General features: G+C 59.7%; 1 protein-coding gene across 4 annotated transcripts in view; it reads right to left on the minus strand.

The window, feature by feature from the left end:
- Nucleotides 1–2113: 2113 nt before the first annotated feature.
- ADGRG1 (adhesion G protein-coupled receptor G1) overlaps nt 2114–18254 on the minus strand; it is a 37141-nt gene continuing 21000 nt past the window's right edge. For all 4 annotated transcript variants that reach the window (XM_038530951.1, XM_038530950.1, XM_038530952.1 and 1 more), the window contains exons 2-14: nt 12652–12748; nt 11679–12101; nt 11010–11142; nt 10288–10435; nt 9574–9705; nt 9127–9243; nt 8905–8950; nt 8549–8652; nt 8039–8157; nt 5956–6224; nt 4898–5006; nt 4400–4668; nt 2114–3442 (exon numbers count right to left, since the gene is read on the minus strand). In XM_038530951.1, coding sequence (XP_038386879.1) covers nt 3312–3442; nt 4400–4668; nt 4898–5006; nt 5956–6224; nt 8039–8157; nt 8549–8652; nt 8905–8950; nt 9127–9243; nt 9574–9705; nt 10288–10435; nt 11010–11142; nt 11679–12101; nt 12652–12715 — 2064 coding nt within the window. In that variant the 5' untranslated portion in view covers nt 12716–12748 and the 3' untranslated portion in view covers nt 2114–3311. The remainder of the gene's footprint in view (nt 3443–4399; nt 4669–4897; nt 5007–5955; nt 6225–8038; nt 8158–8548; nt 8653–8904; nt 8951–9126; nt 9244–9573; nt 9706–10287; nt 10436–11009; nt 11143–11678; nt 12102–12651; nt 12749–18254) is intronic.

The following is an 18254-nucleotide window of genomic DNA, read 5'->3' on the forward strand; positions in this document are numbered from 1 at the left end:
GCGCATCCTCCCAGCATCCCCTCCCCTCCAGGGCCAGTGCGCCACATGCTCTACCATGGGGGTCTGAGGACCCACCCAGCCTCTTCCTCCCACACAGTGTCCAGGCAGGAATCAGTCCCCTTCTGGGCCCCCTGGACCTGGAGAGTGTTGGGAAGAGGATGTCAGCGGCGTCACTCCTGGGACGGGGGTGGCAGGTGGGAATCTGGCACGGTGTCCCAGGCACTTCCTCTGCAGGGAAGACTTGGGGCCAGATGGGAAGCACGGCCCGTTCCCCCTCCCTCCCAGCGGCAGCCAGGTGAGGCGAGATGGCAGACAAGGGCTTTGGGAACTGCCACTGGCTGGCACTATCGCTGCAGACCCATGCTAGTACCAGGGCCCTCAAAGGGGCTCATGGGGGCCTGTGTGTGAAGAAGGGCCCAGAAGGAGGCACCCAGAGTGTCCAGCATACCTGGAAAAACAGGACAGGGGGCGGCGGGCTGGCAAAGTGGCCAAGATAGCTGGACAGGGCCAGGGGGAGGGCCACCCCTCCTAGGCCCCATCGGGGCTGGGGGCTGGCCTGGAGCCATGGACAGAGCCCCGGGACCTCCAAATCCCAGCACACAGGGAACTATAACTTCCCTTTCTGCCACCTCCTCTCACCACTGATTTGTCCCCGTGGCTCCAGGTGGGCTTCTGTCTCTAGGGACAAGGCCTCCAGGCTTCTGGCCAGGCCCAGCCCACATTTGCCCTTCTGGCCTCTTCAGTGCGTTTCCCACACCAGAGCAACGTCCCCACACGCAAACCTGGTTGTGTCCTGAGAAGAGCGGTCCTGCTGTCTGAGGCCCCACGGCCCGCTGAAGAGCATGAGAAGAGCCGTCGAGGGGCCTGTCCAGCACCTGTCCCGAGAAGGTGGGATCCGACCCGAGACCCCTTTCCCTGCTACCTGAGCCAGCCTCAAACACAAAACCTAAAATGCAAGAGCTCTCCAAAGTGGGAGAATGTGTTTGAAGGGAGTGCTCTCTGCCGGGCGGGGGGGCAGCAGGGAGCTGGGTCCTTTCCTTCCCTCCCTGAGGATGGGAGGACGTGCCCCCAGGTCTAGCCAAGGTGTGGCGCTCCAGGAGACCTTCCTGCAGAGACTGAGAGGCCTGTGAGGAGGGAGCTGGCTCTGACCCCCCACCCAATCTGCCCAAGCAGGGCACTGGGGGCCAGGCTTGCCTCTGTCCTCAGGACTCGCAGAAAGTGGAGGCAGAAGCCAACGGGACAGAGGAGCAGAGAGCATTGGAAGAGAAGCCGGGCACAGGGAGGCGCTGCGTGCCGAGGTCCCCGCAGGTCTCCGGATCCCACAGTCACCCATCAGAGGGCACTGCCAGTCTACTCTCCATGGCTAAGGTGGCCTTGCACCCATCCTGTCCATTTCCCCCAGCCCGTCATCCCCCTGGAGCAGCCAGGAGACGAGGGAGGCGGCTGCGCTGGGCAGAAGCTCGGGGTGGACCTGGATGCACACAGCTGGGCTCAGACGCCGCTCCTCTCGCAACCGAGCCGCACAGATCCTCCTTGCCTGAGCCACGGGGCACGGGCACAGCAGCTTGGACGGAACTGGGCTGGAGGTGGTGATGGGAGGCAAGTCCAATCATTGCTTCTTGCAGCCCACCTACTTCATTCCAGCCCACAAACCGGTTCCGTACGTCACATGACCATCCAAGGGCTGAATTCAGTCCCCACATCTGATTTCTTTGGCCAGTGAATTTTCTGGATGAGTCAGACTTTTAAATCAAGGGATTTTGCGCCCACACAATCGATTCCTGATTTATCATAAAAGGTGGGTGGTATGGCTACATGGACCTTCATCCCTGCATCCCTGCTCAGGGCAGTGGGCGGCTGGAGCTGAGTGGCTGCTGCCCCACGGCATCGGGTTAATCATCTCCAATCCACCACAGACCCCAACATTCCCCACTGCCTTCCCAACACTGATGCCAAGGAACCCTTTATCCCCTGCCTGTCCTGGTGGATAAAGTTTCCAGCAGTTGATTTTTTTCACACATGGCCACCTTCTCTCATCTGTGTTTCCTGATTGGGCCTAAGGGGTTTGTATCAATGACTCTTAATAGAAGCACAAAAGGAAGCGCTCCAAACGTTTACATTAGTTTGTTAGGTATTAACAACAGCTGATTTTAATTTCTTTTCTTCTATAGTTTCCAAATTCTCTACAATGAACATCTACTTCTTTAAATTCAAAAGACAAATGAGCTAGTGCTTAAAAAGAAAGTCCTCCCCATGTTTAAGGCTGAGAGCCAGATCAAATGTTGCCTCCTACAGGAAGTCTTCCTGGATCTCCAGCAATCCCTAATCCCGTGCCTGTAGCTCCTGAGGAGCCTGTTAGGCTCTAGGCCAGGGTCACCAGGGGAGACGCACCTCAGTCTTCCCAGTACTGGGGCAGAAGCAAATTTGCCCTGCTATGCTCCACAGTTCTTGCCACAAGAGGGCTTTGGGAGAGGCTGACAGTCCCTGTGAGGGGTGGGCTTGGCAGTGGTGAACAAGGGCAAGGCAGCCTATAGAAAGGCCCAGATGGACAGACAGACCTGGCCCAGCCCAGAACATCTATACTAAGCCTGAGTCAAAGGCAGGCAAAGGCCCGTGCAGTAGATAAAGGTTTACAGCAGGCACCAAGCAGCTCTTGGCAACCACAACCCAAAATACAGCACTGGAATTGGCTGAATCCGGGGCTGGAGAGGGATGGCGGCTGGGGAGGCTGAGGTGCTGGGCTCAGAGGTAGAGGAGCTGCTGCTGCAGGGGGCTCTCCTCCTCCAGGGCTCTGGCTCAAAGCTCTGCCCCACACTCGTGTGCCCTGAGTACCACTCTCAGGCTAAAATGACAGGACCGCAGAGGGCCCTCGTGGAGCTCACCAGAGACAGTAGCTCTGGCACATTCTGTCCGGGGCTGGGGCACAGGGCCAAGGATGGTGCCAGGCCTCACAGGTCTAGGTCTTGACCTTGGGGCCTGTGGCCTCCCATCCTCAGCAATGAGGGCTGGGCCCAGGGGTGGTGAGTTAAGACCAGCCTTCAGCCCTCAGGACAGTGGGGGTACAGGTCCTACTCCTGAGCCTCTTGTAAGCGGGGCCGGAGAGCCGAGTAGTACACAGGCCAATTCAAAGGGCCGAGCCTGGGCGTCTGGCTGCCAAGGCAACAGCCCCCTCACCCCAAGGTCCTTGGGCCTTCCTCTCAAGTCTCTGGCTGACCATCAAGTGTCAGGCCTGGCTGTGGGGGTGGCAGGTGGTGGTGAGGACAAGCCCCATCTCTGGTTCCTCAGGCAGCTTCTGGCGGGTGGCTGGTGGCCTAGATGCGGCTGGACGAGGTGCTGCCCGAACTGATGGGGAGCCTGGCGCTGTCCGAGCTGCTTTTCAGAGGCGAGGGCCCGCCCCGGGCCTGCAGCCGCATGGACCAGTACCAGAGGAAGATGAAGAAGCCTGTGGGCAGGGAGGGGGCATGGGGTTCAGCGGGGGGGCGGGCAGCCCTGCCCCTTCCCTCCCCTCCTCCCTACAGGCTACCAGCACCCATGTGATCAAGGGAACACCCACCGTGCCCCAGACACTGAGATTTCCTGGGCCCCATCTCACTTTATCCTCTCGAGATTCTCATGAGGTCAGGCCTATTCATTACTATTCTGTTTCACAAATGAGAAAACTGAGGCACAGGGAGGTAAGGGGACTTGACTGAGCCAGGAGCTAAACAGTGGTGTTCAGGCTCCAGAACACCTGCTTAAGCACCTCTCGGCCAGAACAGAGGGGTGTGCGTGTATGTCTGTCTGTCTGTCCTTGGTGGGGGAGGGGGTGTAGAGGGGTCCCAGTAGAGGGACCTGCCGGCATCAAGCCCCAGCCCTCATGATCCAGCTCCTCTGCATCTCTCCCCTTCCCTCCTCCCCTCTGCCCCTTACCCAGCTACCCTTCAGCCTTGCTCCCCTTCACTGTCCTTCCAACACACACCTAGTTTTAGCCTCAGGACCTTGGCTCTTGCATCTCCCTCTGCCCAGCACTCTCTTAGACCAGAGCTCCGCAGCCTGTGACACACACACACACACACACACACACACACACACACACCCTGGGCATCTGTTACAGTGCAGATCTGATTCAGTAAGTCTGGCATGGCCAGAGTCTACACATCTAGCAAGCTCCCCACGAGGCTGATACCCAGAGGAGTTCAAGTCTTAGTTCACAGATGCAGCCCCAAGTTTTCACACAGGGCCTCCACGTCCTAGGTACTCAATAAAGACTTGTCAACTATGGCCTGGGTGCCCCCATTTTACAGATGGGAAGACCGAGGCCCAGAGAAGCCTTCAGGGTTGGCTCCCTATCTTCCCAGCCCCGTACTCCACACGTGGGTACCCTACCCGGGGCCGGGGTGGTGGTCTTCTCTGTGCCTACCTTGGAAGGAGGTGATGATGCTGAATAAGTAGAGGACCACAAGCTGGAAGGTGCCAGAAGCAAAGGAGAAGAAGACCAAGGCCCAGGGTAAACCGAGGACCAGGCTGAGCCCCAGCAGCGTGAGCACGTGGGGCCACTTGTGAGCATGCGGGCGCAGCCGCAGGATCTGCACCACCATGGTGCCCAGCATGGCCATGTTGAACAGAAACACCAGGCTGAAGAGGCCCAGGTTGGTGACATGGCTGACCAGGGAGTCCCGGATCCAGCACCTGACAGCAAAGACATGAGGGCTCAGGGGGTGACAGGGCTGGTGCCGTGCTTCTGGGCTGTGGGTGTGCGTCACAGGGGCCCCGAGGGCCGGGGAGCCGCCTTCACCACCTTCCCTGCCAGGCCAAGGCCTCCAGCAGCCCTGGCGCCCAGGAGCCCCGAGGTCAGTGTGGCAGTGTGGCTCCGCACTCCCAGGCTCGTGTTCCCGCCCCCACGCACTCAGCCACTCACATGGAAGGGTAGATGACACTCTCCGGAGTCCTGTGCACAGCCAGGATGATGGGGCCATAGTTACTGATGTCCACCAGCGCCACCAACATCACCAGGAAGACAGGGAAGCCTGCCGGCAGCAAGCGTGCAGTTCCATCTCCCACCGCCTGGGGGTGCCCTCCCCTCCCCTCCCCTCCTCCAGGAGGGTCCTCCGTGATCAGACCCTCCCCTCCCCCACTCCAGTTTAGGTTTCCCATAGAGAGCCCCATCGCCCTGGCTTGCCCCTTCCCCCTCACCATCCTGGGCCCCCTGGGCCTCCATCCCTGGAGAGAAGGTCTGAGCTTCCCTGCTGGGGGGCAGGACGTCACAAGGAGACGGGGGCACAGACTGGGGGGTGGGGGGTAGCTGGAAAGGGGACTTCTGCACTGGGCCTCGACTTTGCCCACCAGCTGGGGACCGAGGACTCTCCAGAAGTGGTCACCCAGCACCAAACACCCAGGTCTTGACACAGAGCCAACTCTGAAGGGATTTTGTGTAAATCAATGGAGTGAATCAAGAATGGGACAGATGAGAAACACAGAGGAGCAGCAAGCTGGGTGAGGGAATGTGGAGTTTGGGGGCTGCTGCAACATCCACAAGGACTCGTGGTGTGCCCCCTGGGCCTCCAGGCCTGAGAGGTCTGGGCCATGGTAAACTGGGTGGTCTTGGCCAAGAACAAACACCAGAGCTATGGAGAATCTGTTATCTGAAGCGCTGGAGGATCCACAGACAGAGCCACTGCCAGCCTGGGTGCATTAGATGAGTGGAGGACGGGATTACGGCCCACTCATCCCCCAACGGGGTGCCTTTGAGCAGTACACAACCTGCACATCCATACATGGTGGCTGTCTGCAAACCTTCCTTTTAAAAAGTGAGCAATGTGAAGAGTATGTGTTTCTGGGGGCAGTGCTCAGCACTTCATCTTCCCAAAGGGGTCCTTAACCCAGCCAAGGCCAAGAACACCTGAGGATGTATGGGTAAAGGAAGTCGAGTAGAAGAGGCAGGCGTGGGGGGCCTGCCAGCGCCCTCTGCCCACCTACCCCAGCCCATGATGCTCAGCTTGAGCAGGTAGCCGGGGACGTAGGTGCCGAAGACCTCAACCACGAGTCGGTAGAGGTTGTAGCCCTCCAGGCCCATCCAGGAGAGGCAGGAGAGCAGAGAGAAGTGCAGGAAGATGGCGCTGGCGCGGCAGCCAGCCTCGGAGCCGGCCAGGGCCACCGGCTCGCTCAGCAGGAAGCTCACATCCAGCAGGAAGACAGCCAGCAGCAAGTTCATGTGCACCTTGATGGTGTAATCCCGAGACTTCCTCCTGCGGTGGGGGCGGGGAGGGGCGGCGGGCGCATAGGGTCACCATGGTGGCCCACTTGGGGAGGTGCGGGCAGCACTCCTCCTCCAGGCAGCCTTCCCAGACTACACACGCACACCCTCTCCTGTTCCTATGGCTGCAGCCAGGTCATCTCCCACGAGTCCCTGAGCACCTACTGTGTGCCCAGGACCCACAGGTCGGGCACCGTGTGCATATTCAACAACAGATTCAGCCACAGACAACAAGCAAGACAAATCTGGCCACTGCAACCAGCCAGATACTCCCAAAGTTGGAGGGGAAAGACTCCGCATTTGTTGCTGTTTTGGAGACTCCGTGCCACTGTGTCCTGTGTCTGCCCATCTGTCTGCACAACCATGTGACTGTGAGGCTGTGAGTATGGCGGGGTGGGGTATGTCTGTCTGTCTTCAGGGCTGCAAGTCTGTGTGTGCACAGCCCCGCCACCCCCCACACCCAGGACTCGACAGGATCCAAACACTGCCGGCGTTACCTCCCTGGCCCTCCAAACCCCCACCTGTGATCTGCCCAGCACCACCTCCTGCTACCTGTTCCAGAAGGAACAAGAGCCATGCCCACCCGTGGCCCTAGGTATCTCCCTGGGCTGCTCCCTTCCCCCTCACCCTCAGCTCACTCATCTGTGAAGTGGGAGGGCGTCCCCCCCCCCACCAAGGTAAAGCATCAGGCACAGGTAAAACACTCCAGTCCGTAAGGTTCTCTGTCCCTGGGCCCCTGGACACTCTAGCGATGCATGGGTAGGTGCTGGGGGCTTGTGCCCTGAGCCTGCCTGCTGTCCCTTGTCACTGCTCCAGCCCCACCGTGCACAGCTGTGAGCTCACACAACACCACCTCTTAGGCACACGCAGACACGCAGCCTCACCCTCCTGTCCTCCACCCGAGAACAGCGAGCACGCTCCGGGTGCTTAGAATGTCTCCCCTCCACACAAACGGGCCCGGGCCCTGACCACGGTGCACCTCAGGCCCAGCCCTGACAATCCAGACCCGTCCACACAGCCGGCGTGAGGAGGCATAAAGGCGCTCTTCATCCTGTCCGTGGGGCTCCTCCCTCCCCAAGGCACCGCAATGACAGAAATGGAGTGACAGACAGCCCCTGGGGTGGGGGTGCAGTAGGCCCTGTCAAGCCGGAATGCCACAGGGGCCAGGCCTGCAGTCAGACACTGGACAACAGGGCGCTGGACAGAACTCTCGAGGCTGTGCCTGTCCACGGCGGCCACTGCTTAGCTTCAGTAACTGCGGCCTTGCAGACCTGGGCGTGAGCCTGCCTCTGCCACTGCCTTGCTGTGTGACCACAGGCAGGCCACTGACCCCCTCTGAGAGCCCTTTCCTAGGGTCCTTGTGAGGACTAAACCTACTTCGTGCACATAACACACTTAGAACAGTGGGCAGCACGTGGGAACCTTAAGCGTTAACCGTTGTCACAACTGTCACTGTATATCATATGCCCCCAGTGGTGACACACGGGATTCTTCAGGGACAGAAAAATCTAGATTTTTGTCACCTCTCCCTGTGTTCCACGTCGGCAGGTAATAACATTTGTAAGAGTTACGTCATCCAAACACCACAGATGTGAGGGCAAAACACAGTCCCCACAGGTCAGCAGACCACACCTCCCAGGGCTCCTGAAACCACACGTGCTTTTGGGGCAGGGGTAGCCAAGCCAGTCTCCAGGGTGGGTCTCCACGGCCATGGGGTCCCAGCTTGGGGGCCTGGGATGAAGGTTTTCCCTCCCCGCACCCCCGCCTCCCTGTCCCCCTGCCCCTACCCACCCTGCCAGGCCCTACCTGGAGCAGAGGTAGGCGGCGATGGTGAGGACACAGGCCAGAGCGGAGATGACACAGCCCACGTAGGACAGGACGGTCAGGTAGTGCTTGTGTACGGCGGCTACCTCCACAGAGGCGACCTGGTCCATGAGACAGGCCCGGGCTGGCCTCAGTGTCCCCAACTCACACTTGATGGTTTGCCCCAGGTGAAGCGCCAACCTGTGCTCCCGGGGAGTGGGGGGGGGGGGCACTCAGGCATCTACAGGCCACCCCCACCAAACTGAGCAGAGTCTGGTCCCGTGAGTGCATTCTTCAGAAGGGGGGTGTCTGCAGCTCTCACTTCCTAGCTGTGTGGCCTGAGGTAAATGGCTTAAGCTCTCTGAGCCTCAGTTTCCTTCTCTATAAAATAGGACTGCAGCAGGAGACACTTTGGGGGTCAGTGTGGAGAACAAGTGACTGCAGGTGAAAAGCAGCTGGCACACACCAGCCCAGCCCGGGGTATGGCTGCGGGTCAGGGAGAGGGCCGCTCACCATCAGCACTGCAAAGTAGGTCAGGTGGTTGCAGAGGCAGGACGTCTGCGTCTCCCTCCTGATGGTCTCACACCCAGCATCGCTCCAGCTGCCTGGGCTGCTCACTGAGGAAGGGTTCCGTGGGGCTCTGATCAAGCCCAGTCCTTCAGGACCCCACTGGACCACCCAAAATCCATGATCGTGTCACTCTTCCAAACCTTGCTTCACCTGGCAAATCTCTAGTCTGCCATCATTCCTTCTTCAAGGCCCACCTTCCTCCAGGAAGTCCTCCCTGATTAACCCCACCTCCACCCACCGTCCAGGACCCCTGTTCTCATCCTGATACCTGCCCAGCTCAGAGACCCCTCCACACTCACATGTCAGGTCTTCAACCCAGAATACACACTGGAGAGTCACATTTTTCTGTAGGGACGAGAAAGGAGGAGAGTGGACCCCCTGACGGAACCGCTCCTTCCTGGGTGGGGCTGAGGGAGTCAGTGTCAGCCCCAAGCCCGTGTGGACCTGACTGTATGGGGCCCCAGCCAGCTGGTCATTTTGTCAAAGACAAGTGACTCCTTGGCAGGCTCACTTGCACTCACCGGCTGTGGCTGGTGCTGGAAGGTGAGCACCACGGGCTCTGAGAGGTTGGCCACTTTGGTGTTCTGCACGACGATCCCCAAGACCTTCTCACCCAGCACTTGGCTGGAGTTCTTGTCCTACATCCATACAAGGGAGGTGAGGGCTCAAGGCTGAGAAGAAAGGCCCAGACGTCCCCTAGCTTCTCTGGACTGGCGTCTCTCCCCGACAACATTGCCCTGAGATGCAGAGTCTCCTCCTGGCAACAATTCTAGCCCATGTAGTCACTTACACCATAGTGAAAACAACATAATTTAGCATTCTCTGGGGGAGATTTCGTACCTCACAGTCCAAGTTCTGACCTTACAAGGAAAGGCTCTGACTTCTGGACCAGGGAGCCCTACCCGTCTTGGCTCCGTGCCCGCCTTCCACCTCCCCACAGACAGAAACTGCTTTTCCAGGGCCCACACCTGGAACAGGGCTTGGCTGCTGAAGTCCACCAGGAGGAGTCTCTTTTCAGCCTCCCCTCTCCGGCCTTTGGTCTTCTGGAAGAGCGTGCGGGGCAGCAGCACCGAGTATTCCTGGATCTCGCTCTGTTCCTCCTGTAGACCAGAATCCCCGTGGGCTCAGCCAGAGGCAGGCTCCGGCCTCTACACACAGCTCCCCCTCCAACACCTTCCTGGATGCTGCCATCTCTAAGCGCACCTCCTACGGGAAGCCCTCCCTTGCTTGGCTCCTGTGCTGGCTGGGAAGCCTTGTGGTTAGCACCCAGGGCTCCAGGGGCAAACAGGCAAACAGGGGCAAACAGGGAGATTCACGTGGTGCCCTGCTGTCTGGCCTCCAACCCCGTGCCGCTTACAGCATCCCAGGGTGGGTAGTAGGGTGAGGGGGGGCGGGGGGGTGCTCCCAGTGACCAGGCCATGTGAGGGGTGGTCTCAAGACTGAGGCGCACGCACAGGCACTTCGCAGTTCATCTTCTGTCCACACGGGGTGCCTAGGAGCTCTGATGCCGCCCGCTCCCTGTCCCCACCGAGGTGAGGAAGGGTCCTCCGCCACGCGGCAGCCACTAACAGGGTACTCTCCGGGCCTGAGGCCTCCCTTGTCAGCCCACGTCTGGCTCCCAGAGGCCCGGGAGCCTCCCCATCTGTCTCCTGCCCCGACCAGCCAGGCCCCTGACTCCTGACCTCACGCCTGGAGTGGATGCGCAGGTCCTGGAGGCTGGCCGTGGGCTGCAGCTTCCACACCGTGGCGTTGACCAGATCCTCCTCGAACGACAGCGTGTCCCCTGTGAACTTCACAGAAGTCAGCCTCGACTCCAGGGTCTGCAGCCTCCTGGCAGGGGGAGAAGGGGTTGGGGAGGTTGGTCGGGGTGGACAGGGCGAGGGAGCAAGAAGGGGACACCGCGCAGATACACAGGAAAGAGGCAGGTGGAGATAGGGGAAGGAGGGGCAGGGGGCAGAAGGGAGGGGGCGAGAGAGACCACAGCCCCGGCATGGTGGTGGGCGAGGAGGGATGAGCAGGGGCTAGGCCAGCAGAGCTAACAGGAAAGGCGGCTGCCCGAGCACCCGGTTCCGGGCCCAGCTCTGCCTCAGTGGACTCGCTCCGCAGCTGGGGAGCAGCCCTACCCGTCTTGGGGCCTCAGTGTGCCGAGCCCTCCAATGGGCCCATCAGTTCCCCTTTCCCAGTGGGGAAGAGGGCTCGGGGGCGGGGGGGCGCTGTCTGGGGGTGGTGATAGTTGTTTATACGAAGGCCAGGGGCTTGCCCCAGCCAGGCTGTATTTCGATGCCTCTCTAGGAAGAGGTGGAAAGACGACATGAACATTCCAGCCCCAGGAGAGGCCTCCTTCCAGCCGCCCGCCCCAGGTCACCGTCCTGCCCACATCCAGGTCTGGGGGGGCCGCGCTTACTGGCTGGCGGGGGTTGATGAGGGCTTCCTCGAGGTCCTCCCGGGGTGCTTCAGGAGCTGGCTGAGCTGCTCGAGGTCCCTTTTCAGCTCGCACAGGTCCACCGAGGCATTGTGGGAGGCCTTCTGGGGAGGATCTGGAGCAGGGGAGAAGCGCCTGAGGCTGCTGAGCAGGTGCCACAGGCTGTACCCGTCCCACTCCCATCTCACCCTCCCGTTTTACGGCAGATGAAACTGAGCCTCCAAGAGGTGGGGTGCACCCTCCAAGGTCACCCAGAAGCCGGCCAGAGGGGGGTCCTGCCACAGGGAACCTTCGGGCAACACCAACCCCAGCAGGGCAGGCCGGGATGCACCTGCCCATGTGCCCCTTTGCCTACACACCTGGAGCCAAGAGGGCCCACCCAGGAGGGCTGTGAGGAAGGCCAGGGGTGGGGGGCCCATGCGGCCTCTGGCTCCTGACACCCAGTCGTCTTCCCACTCTCTCTGCTCCCTCCCTGGGTGGGCTTCATCTTCCTCTGCCTGGACCTTCCCAGGACCCTCTGGATGGAACCTCCCCGACCCTCTGCCTTCACCCCTACCTTCCCACAGCCCTTCCAGGAGCACAGCTTGGATCACACCCCTCCCCTCCTCAGACAACGTTCCGCGGCTCCCCGCCGCCTGGAGGCCGCCTTACTGTGGAAGGAGAAGGTGAAGCCGGCAGCACTGGGCAGACTGGTGTTCTGGGGGCTCCACCAGGAGCTGACCGAGGTGGCGAGCAGCGGGGGTCCCTGAGCCAGGCTCTCCTCCCGGTGCCGGAAGCACAGGAGGCCAGAGGCTCGGTCACTCAGCAAGAAGTCGTTTTTGCCGTAGCGAAGATGCAGTATCCCCACGTGGCGGCTCCAGTACAGGCAGAAATGGTAGAGGCCCCTGGGCTCAGGGAAGAGCTGGGGAGCCGGGAGGACCCCGGGGAAGGGGGCATGGATCGTGAGGGCTCCCTCTGAGTTCTTGACGGAGATGTGCAGCTCCGACGTCTGCTTATAATGCAGGCTGCTCTTGTGCGTCTGGTTCCTCTGGCCACAGAAACGGAAGTCTTCACGGGGCGTCCGGCCCTGGGTACCTGAGGAGACAAAGACCACAGATGGGACTCTGGGGGCAGGGAGCAGCCGGGGCAGGAGAGGGCCAGGTCTTGGGCCCAGAATACTGGATCCCAGTGCCTGGGACCCACACACGTTCCAAGGGCCTATACCCTCAAGGTCTACACAAATGTGAATGTGCCCTACTCACAAATTCCTAGCTTCAAATTATAAAAAGAACAATAATAATTTCAAAGGCCAAAAAACCACATTTTAATAGCAATAAAGTACTTCACAAGGCCATGCCTACCATACAATTGCACAGGCTGTGCACTGCACAAGGATGCTCTGGGCTGCAGAGCTGAGTGGGGCCAAAACCCAGTCCATGTTCCCCACCCCAAGCTATGCACTATGGGGCTGCAGCTGCCAGAAAGAAGGAGTGCCTGTTTCTGCAAGATACCATCCATTAGCTAAACTGTATCTAAAGTCCTGTGCCTGCCCAAAGGGGTTGGTGGATATGCCCGCAGCTGTCCTAGACACGGAGCTTTGTAGCCTAAGTCACAACAGTCCCAGGGCATCCCCAAGATAGCTTACCTTGAACCAGGAGGAGCACACCTAGCAGGAACAGTGCCATCTGCAGCAGCACTTGGGCACCCATCTTCCACCCCAAGGTCACCTGAGAAGTCAGCACCTGAAAGAGGCCAGGAGAGTTAGCTGGGGCCAGAGGTGCAGGCTGGTCGGGCCAGCCCTGCAGACGGGGAGGGCGGTGCAGCTTGGGTGTGGGACGTGAGGTAAGGAGGCCAGTGTGGGAACAGCTCGTGGGTCTCCCCAGAGCTGCCAAAGTTGAGCATCAGGGGGCAGCGGCCGCCCAGGCTGAGCTCAGGCCCGGCTCCTCCTCTCCCTTGCTGCATGGCCCCGTGCACACCACCCAAGACAAGGCTGGTAATAGTCCTTCCCTGTAGACCCAGCAGCCCTGGGGCAATCCTGGCTAGACTCCAGCACCACCTGGAAGCACCCCACGGCCCTGCCCCTCCAGGCCTCGAGGAGACACAGGAAAATAGGAGCTTTCCGGGTCCTCCTCCAGGAACCTCACCATCATCATCCCCAAGACCCAGCTCAGAGGACACTGCCTTCGGAAGCCTTCCAGAATTCCCTGTATAGTCAGCCCCAGCCTCCTTCGCTTCCCACCACTGGCCAGGGCCTCCTGTGTCCCCAGGCCGCGCAGGGTGGTGCGTTCCCCCCTCAGCAAGGAAGGGAGCTCCTGGCCCATCCCTGCGGACCGGCCCAGGGCGCGGGGGCGGGGGGAGGGGGGCTGCAGGACAAAGGCTGGGCAGACAGTCGGAGGGGTGAGGGGTCGGGGAAGCAGAGCCAACATCAGCGCCCGGCAGCGCCCTCTGCAGGGAGCCGGGGAGAGGGTGCTCCCTGTCGTGACCACCAGGGGGAGCCGGGAAAAGGCAGAGGTGCGTTCCGCCGGGACAGGGAGACTGGGACAGTAGGGCCCGGGTGGGGAGGGGGCGCTTCCGACCCCCCGCGGCCTGCGCTAGCTGAGCACCAGTCGTCCAGCCCGTGCTTTCCCACAGCACCCCTGTGCCTGCACTCGGCCTCGCTTCAGCCCTGCCGGGTGGGCCCTGCCCTTGCCCCTTCCACAGACCTGGGATGCGAAGCCCAAGGGGTTAAGTGAGATGCCCAGGATCACTCCAGAGGCCAGGGCCTCCCTGCCTGGTCCCGACTGCGGTGCCTGGCAGGAAACCCGCATGCCCGGCGCTCAGAGGGACGAGCTGGTGGCTTCCCCACGGCCAGCTGGCCCCGTGACTGAGCTAGGCACAGACAGACACATGGGCATCTTCCGTTCACGGGGAGCTGCGGTGGCTGCGGTGACACATGCAATCATCTGCCGCGAGCCAGGCGAAGGAAAGCCTGGAGACCTGGGTGCACACAACAAGTCTAAATTTGGGGGAAGCCAAAGGGGGCTTCCAGGAAGGGGTGGCTTTTGGATGGAATATTTGATGGTAGCATCAAAGGGATGGGGGATGGGGCCCAGGGAGGAGCTCATTGTCTCCTTCCTTGAACTAACCTGACCCCCTGAAACTAGAGGCAGTCCCCTATGCCCCACCACGCATAATGGAACCCCAATTTCTTAGGGCCTTGTCAGTCCCGTTATCGGTCAACCAGGCTCATTGTCTTGCCTCTGTGGCATCACAAGACTCCTTAGAAGAACCATATGAATGTGTTTTAGGGAATGGTCATTACCGGCCAGGTTGTGATTTTTAAGGTTTCACTCTGTGCCCTCTCTCAGCATTTTGGCCCTTTTTGCAACCATGTCCTGCCACCTCAGACTGGCAGGAGGAAACCCAGCGTCGGGAGACAGAGATATGTCCCGCCTGGACCCACTTCTTTCCTCTCCTTTCTGCCAGTCCCTGTTGCTTGCTACCTCTGATCCCCGATCCAAATATCACCTCCTCCAGGCAGCCCCTCCTCGCTGCAACCACTGCTCTACACTTGTGAACTCGAAGCTGACAGATGGCTTATGGATTTGTCCAAATTCTCCATTTTATGGTATTCGGATTCAAGACCCAGAGAGGATCAATGACTTCCTGACATCACACAACAAGCAAGGATGGAGCTGGCCAAAAATCCATGTACGTCTCTGGCCCACTGACCTTCAAAGTGACCACTGCTCCCTAGACAGGGCAGTCATCCACTTTGCATCAACCCTCCCAGATCGAGCTTTGAGAACAAAAAGGCTGAGACAAAGAAGTGAACTTCCAGTCATGGGGGGCAGAGGGGGAGGTTGGTGGACAAGGGAGCTTGTGCCACTGTGAGTACCATGGAAGGGATGCAAACACAGTCAAGGGACCAATTGCACGACCCTGACACTTCCAGGCTCATCTCTACCCCACTGTTTCAACAGCCGCTCTTAGGTGGACAACCTTGTCCCCATAGACATTCCCGGGATTTGAGTAGGAGAATCCACTGGGCTTCCTTCAACCCACTCTTAGGCAGCGGAGTGGACTCTGTCTGCATCCAACGCCAACTTCTCCTGCTGGATAAGCTGTGTGTCCTTGGGCCAGTCACTCACCCTCTCTAGGCCTCACCTGCCACATCTATAAATGACTTGATACTTGTAAAGGACGTAGAACATGGCCAGGCATGTGGTGGGCACCACAGGTGTCGGCTAAATATCTCTGTGTGCTTTCTGACCGGCCTATGCCTGCCCCTAAGTCCACCCCCGGCCTGTCGCAGGGCCCTACCCCCTTCTCCTCCCACCTCCGTGCCCCCCGCCTTGCGGCCCTGGCCAGCTCAGCCTCCAGAGCACCTTGACGGGAAATTCTTAGAGCATGAAACTTCCCTTCCGGAAGCGCCATGGGAAAACTGCAACCCCACCCAGAAAACCTCTGTCCTTGCGGCCCTGGCCTGAACTACTCACATGCCCTCTGAGGGGAGGGAGAGCAGGACCGGGGACAAGGAGATCGCAGCCTCTACCGGGAAGGGGGAGGGCACTGCCTGGTTGTCCACTTGGCACCCTCCCAGCCTCACTTCACACTACAGAGCACGCTGCCCGCTGCCCATCACGTCGCTCTCTTCCTTCCCTCTACCCCCTGCCTGTGGCCTGGGTGGGGGGACGTCTGCCCCCTGTACACTCCCACTGCCCCGTGCAGCTGACTCAGAGGGTGCAGTTGACTCAGAGGGTGCAGTTGGCATCTATAATGGGGGCCACATTCTCCCAGCACCCCCAGCAGGGCTGCAGAATGCCCTGGTCACCAGCCCGGGTGCCTCCACCACTCGACTCAGCCGAGGAAGGAGGAGCTCTGAAAGCTGAACCCCAGGGGTTCAGGGGCCCATACGTGGACCTCTACACAGGCAGAACCTTGTCCCTGGTCTCTGGACAGGCCTCAGCCATCAAATACTCTTAAAACCAACCATCGGCATGCCAGCAAGACCTTTGTCAAACCTCACATGGCACTAGGCCAGACCCAGGAGTTGCTGAGAGGGCTACTCTAGCAGCAGCACCACGATGATCACAGCAGTAGCGTCAACCACGCTGTCACCTGAAATCCCCAGAGCCACTCTGTGAGACTGGTCCTACTGTTTTGCTATTTTACAGACCAGGACACTGAGGCTGGGGAAAGGTTATCTGATCCAAGGTCACCCCAGGTGGGGCCAAGGCACAGACCTTGCGCCTCACCCTAAGAGAACTCCTTGCAGAGCTGGCACTGGCAAAGGTCCTAGAGATACATGCTCCCCTGGCTTTGGGAGATCCCCCCAAACAGGAGGTAAGAATGACAGGGTAGCCAAGGCCACTGACAGGTGCAGACAACTCCAGCCTGGGGATTGGGTTTGGGGGCCAAGTACCCCAGGAGAGGTCCCCTCCCATAACTGCTTCTGGGGCAGCTGCTCTCAATTTCAGGCCTTCCGTAAACATAAAGGAGAACAGAATGGTCCAGCCCAGCTCAACACAATGGGGGCCACCGTCACGGGGTCCCCAGGGACACAGGCAGAGCAGAAGGTGGCCAGAGCTTGTACCCCCACTCATGCCCAGAATTGGCCAGGCCCAGGAGAAGGGTCCCACTCAGGCCCAGCCCTGTCCATCTTCATGATGGGGGAGGGGGCAACAGGCAGGGAACCCGTGGCTCACTTTCTCCCGCTGGGGTCCTGAGTCACTTCCTGTGCCATCCATGTAGAGCCATGAGTCCTTGCTGGCCCAGTCCAGGCTCCTGGAAAACCCATTTCCTTGGAGGACGGAGGTGGAAGTTGAGTGGACAGGACCTGGTTGCTTGGGGTTAACCCTTCCTGGGCAGGCACTTCTCTAACATACCCAACCGGGCTGATGCCCAGACCTGCTCCCCCACAGCTTTTCTTCTGCTTCCCATTACACACACTGTGGACGTTTCCTCCCCATCTCGAGACTGACCCTTTGCCTGGAAGGCCTTCCCTAGCCCTGTGACAACCCAACCCATCTACTAAGCCTCCGTTGAAGATACACCCTCCCCATAAAGTGTCACCTAACCACCCTCCCCTGTCAGAATTAACTACGTGTTCAGGGGGCAGGGGGATCACAGCCCACTCTCCACTCTCTATGCCTCCACTGCATGAGAAGTTCACATCAGAGGTGCCCAAACTTGCCCCTGGCTCAGACTCACCCTGGTGAGCTCACTAAAATCAGATTCACATGGCCCTCACGCTGAGGATCAGAGGCAGAAGGTCTGGGGTGGGCTTTAACAAGAGTCCCCTTGATTGACACTCCACGGGCTTGGAACCGCTGGGTTACAAGCCTAGGATAGCAGTAGCCGTGTTTTACAGAGAAAGTCAGAGATGAGGGGGCCAACCCCAGATCACGCAGCGGCTGAATGGCATGGCCTGGGCTGGGGGCTGGGGCAGCCTGCAGGCCAGCAGTGCCTCTTCTCCACTCGCTGGCAAGGACAGGTCCTGCTCCCTGTAGGGTTTACCTGGTGCTTAGCAGGGTTCCAGGAACCTGGAAGGGGCTTCCCAAAGGACAAAAGGGAGAAGGAGGGCAGGGGTGGAAGGGGAGCCCTGGAGCAGGTTTTCAGGTGTCAGCCTCATCTTGCCTTCCATGGGGGTGGGACAGAAGGAAGAGGATGCAGCTCAGCTGTCCTGCTCCATCCTGAATCCTTAGCTGCTCCCCATTAAGGGGGGGGGGGGCAACATAGAGCTGTGGGCTACCCCCTTGAGCCCAGGGCAGAGGGCTTAGGAAAAGAAGGATTTGACCCAGAACAGAGACAAGGGGGATGGTGAGCATCAAGCCTTGAGAATGTAAGCATGCATATGAGTGTGTCTTGTGTGTGCACATGCACGTGAAGTATGGGTCTGCAAGGGACCAAGGAGAGAGCTGAAGAACGCTGGTAGTGGGGGCAGGTCAGCTCTGTGGCAGAGGAACAGAGGGCTGCATAGACCTCAAAGGGCAGCCAGGGGAGACAGTTAGAGACAGCTCCAGCAGGTGCTTCCTCCATGGGGGCTGGTGGGGGGGAGGCTAAGAAGACCCTCCCGCTGGCACTTTCCAAAGTATTTGATAAAAATCTTACTTAGAAACACCACCTATCCAACAAATCAAAGGAGGGACCCCCATCAGACCTAGGTGGGAGCGAGGGCCAAGCTCCCTCTTAGACCAGCCCCTGCCCTAGGGCCCCCAGCAGTACCCAGTCTCTTCCTGCCTCTGCTCCCATTCCCCAACCAAGTGG

This window comes from Canis lupus, chromosome 2, assembly GCF_011100685.1.
Source record: "Canis lupus familiaris isolate Mischka breed German Shepherd chromosome 2, alternate assembly UU_Cfam_GSD_1.0, whole genome shotgun sequence".
Taxonomy (NCBI): Eukaryota; Metazoa; Chordata; class Mammalia; order Carnivora; family Canidae; genus Canis; species Canis lupus.